The sequence below is a fragment of the Sceloporus undulatus genome, unplaced genomic scaffold (assembly GCF_019175285.1).
Source record: "Sceloporus undulatus isolate JIND9_A2432 ecotype Alabama unplaced genomic scaffold, SceUnd_v1.1 scaffold_5368, whole genome shotgun sequence".
In the NCBI taxonomy this organism is placed as follows: Eukaryota; Metazoa; Chordata; class Lepidosauria; order Squamata; family Phrynosomatidae; genus Sceloporus; species Sceloporus undulatus.
This window is the reverse complement of record NW_024808288.1, coordinates 1-2,985: the sequence shown is the minus strand read 5'-3', so window position 1 is coordinate 2,985 and position 2,985 is coordinate 1. Positions and strand designations below refer to the sequence as shown.

At 42.1% G+C, this 2,985-nt stretch overlaps 1 protein-coding gene across 1 annotated transcript; it reads right to left on the bottom strand.

Moving 5' to 3' along the window:
- Nucleotides 1-893: 893 nt before the first annotated feature.
- TMEM53 (transmembrane protein 53) lies at nt 894-2,801 on the bottom strand. The gene has a single exon (XM_042444265.1). It carries the CDS (start codon nt 2,787-2,789, stop codon nt 2,205-2,207), a length of 585 nt encoding a protein of 194 aa, XP_042300199.1. The 5' UTR covers nt 2,790-2,801; the 3' UTR covers nt 894-2,204.
- Nucleotides 2,802-2,985: the final 184 nt, after the last annotated feature.

The following is a 2,985-nucleotide window of genomic DNA, read 5'->3' as shown; positions in this document are numbered from 1 at the left end:
TTAAATGATGCATGCATCCTAAGACTCCGGAAGCTGCACCAAAGCTGCACTCCAGCGCTTAGGAACGGAGTGTGGCTTTGGCGCGACCTCCAGACTCTTAGGACTCATGCATCATTTAAATAGCATACCTCCAAAGAGACCCGAAGCAGCTTTATTTTGGCAGTCTGTAACAGGCCTTAGTATGTTATATTCCCAGAACCCCTTCCCCACTGGGGGCTTCAAATCCATTGGACTACAACTCGCAGCCAGCGAGCATGGCATATGACTTCAGCACATCTCAAACTGAAGCATATCCCATTTTCCTAAAGAATTATTTCTGTTAGACAATTAAACTAGAAATAAGATGTCCCATGTGACAGGACCTTCAAGATCAAAGACATGCAAAGTTATAAGAGGCAAACTGATAAAATTTGTAAAAGAGCAAATATATGAAAACACAAGATGGGTCAACTGCCCTTTTAATGCAACTGTAACAGCCTGGCTAGTAGTCCGATCCACATGACTAAATTAATTTAACATGTTCAGTATTAACATAACCATTTAATCAAAGCTTATTGGTACAGATGATGATGTGTATATGTAAATATATGGCAGTTATTCTGTATTAATGTGGAGCATAAGTGTTTGGTTTTTTGAGCCCTCCCCCGACCTCCATCTTGAGGGGAGAGAAGCAGGCAAGAAACGACAGGCCTCCGCCTGCCAAGTTGAAGAGCCCTCCCCCCGACCTCCATCTTGAGGGGAGAGAAGCAGGCAAGAAACAACAGGCCTCCGCCTGCCAAGAAGAAGAGCCCTCCCCCCGACCTCCATCTTGAGGGGAGAGAAGCAGAGTTTTTTTTGTTTGTTTGTTTTGTTACTTGCTTTGTTGTATATGCATATGTATGCTGTAAACCGCTTTGATCATAGGAAAAGCGGTATACAAATAAAACATATTATTATTATTATTAAAACTAACTTGAGGAGATTCCTCATCTTTATTCTGTGTGGTAGATCATGGCCTGACTGTCCTCAGCTAAAAGGTCATCCTCCCAAAGGGGCAATTCTATGAAGATGTGTCAGAGAAGGAGAACAGCCAAGACAGGAGCCATACAATGGATAATGCTGTAAAACAGAACAAGGGAAAATCCAGAGAAATAAGGAACACACAGATACAACTTTTAGGTACAAAGAAGGACAGGAGACAGCATGATCCTCTCATGGAAATATAGGTAGATCTGTATATAACACTGTAACTTTGCATATACAGAACGAACACAGAGAACATATTATGAGGCACAAGTAAACTCAAGAGCCTATGCCTGTTAAAATTTCAGTGATCAGACAAAAAGCTAAATAATATTTCATTTGAAAGGGTAATTTCAGTGCTTGGTATAGTTACCACCATGTTATTCGGAGTCTACAGAATAACATTATACAAATCAAGCAAACACATGTAAATATATATGCATTTATATAGGTCACAGAGTTTAACTTTTCTTCACTCAGACACTTGAGCAAGGACAGCAAATAAAAAAGCATTTTCTAAAGCTTATATAGCAGGGTGGGCAAGTGTGGAAGGCCAGGAGCCACATTAGCTTCCTAAGGGACCTTGGAGGGTCACACCTGTTCCAACGAATTTAAAAACCCCACAATATTTTGACCCTAAATACCTCTACATGGTATGGGGGCATTTTCACTATTTTGGGGTTTCACAAAAAGCCACTCTTGGGCCTAAATTGGCCAAGAGGGCCCATAAAAGGTGATGAAAATGCATCCTATACTACCAGTGGACATTCTGGAGCATTTCAAGACAAAAAAAGTTTTTAAACAATTGTAAGATTTGTTGACTCCTAAGGGGCCCCCAAATGTGGTGGAATGCCCTCTGCACCCCCAGAATGCATTTGGGGACATTCTGGAGCAAATAATATGTTGTGACACCTTGGGAGTCCTAGGGGGACATATGAAGCCTGCAGGCCACACTTTAGCCACCCCTTGCCAACAAGCACAGCCAAAGGGAAATATTTATTATAAGATGTATCAATTTGGGCTTCTTGCAGTCCCACTCTCTAATTCTGAGCAATGTAATAATTTCAGATATTCAATTTCTCAGAAATACTCCAACCTCCACCATGAGCAGCAGTAGTAGTCACAAATGCTTTGTATAAATACATTATTGAGAGAGAAGAGACACTTCTGCATACTCTTCTCTAGCAGATACCCTGGTGTGCCTAAGTGCTTCCAATGCAACTGTACATGAAAGAGGTGCAATGAGTCACATATGAGGTGGGATATGCCCTCAGATGGCTGACATGATTTGAGTCTATGAAGTCCACAGTCTTAACAACAACTTGACGTTGCCGCCGAGCCTTCACCATGTTCTCCACATCACTTGCTAGAATAACAGGATCAGCCTTAGAATAGAGGTAGAGCTCAGGCCATTCAGAGGGTTGCTTCAACATGGCATCATAGTGGGTCTCGTGTACAAAGCGAGAAAAAGGATACAGCACAATCCGGAATGTCACTGCAAGGACTGCAAATGTCAGTAGAAGAGAATACTTAACACATACATTGTACGATGCCAAGACAATTGACATGGCACGAAGTGCACCACTCAAGTTCTTCCGGCCAGGAGCACTGTCGAAGACAGTACCCACCACCTTCAGCTGCTGGAACTCCTGCTGAGTATGGAGCAGGTCCACAATATAACGATAGAACATGGCACCTCCATTGCTGAAGACATGGAAGAACAAGGGTTTCATCTCCACCCTGTAGTCAAAGAGGAGCTTCAACAGCTTCTTCGCCAAATTCTGCATGGATTTTATACCCATGGATTCTGAAAAAAACACCAATCTCCAGGGAGCAGTATAGCGGATCACTACACATCCCTGTGAGGAACACACAAGTTTTAGTGAGGGCATATAGAATAAATAAGAAATAACAGATATGCCTACTACAACCCACATCTATCAAAATGCATTCTGATAACTTCTGACATTCCTGATGTATTTG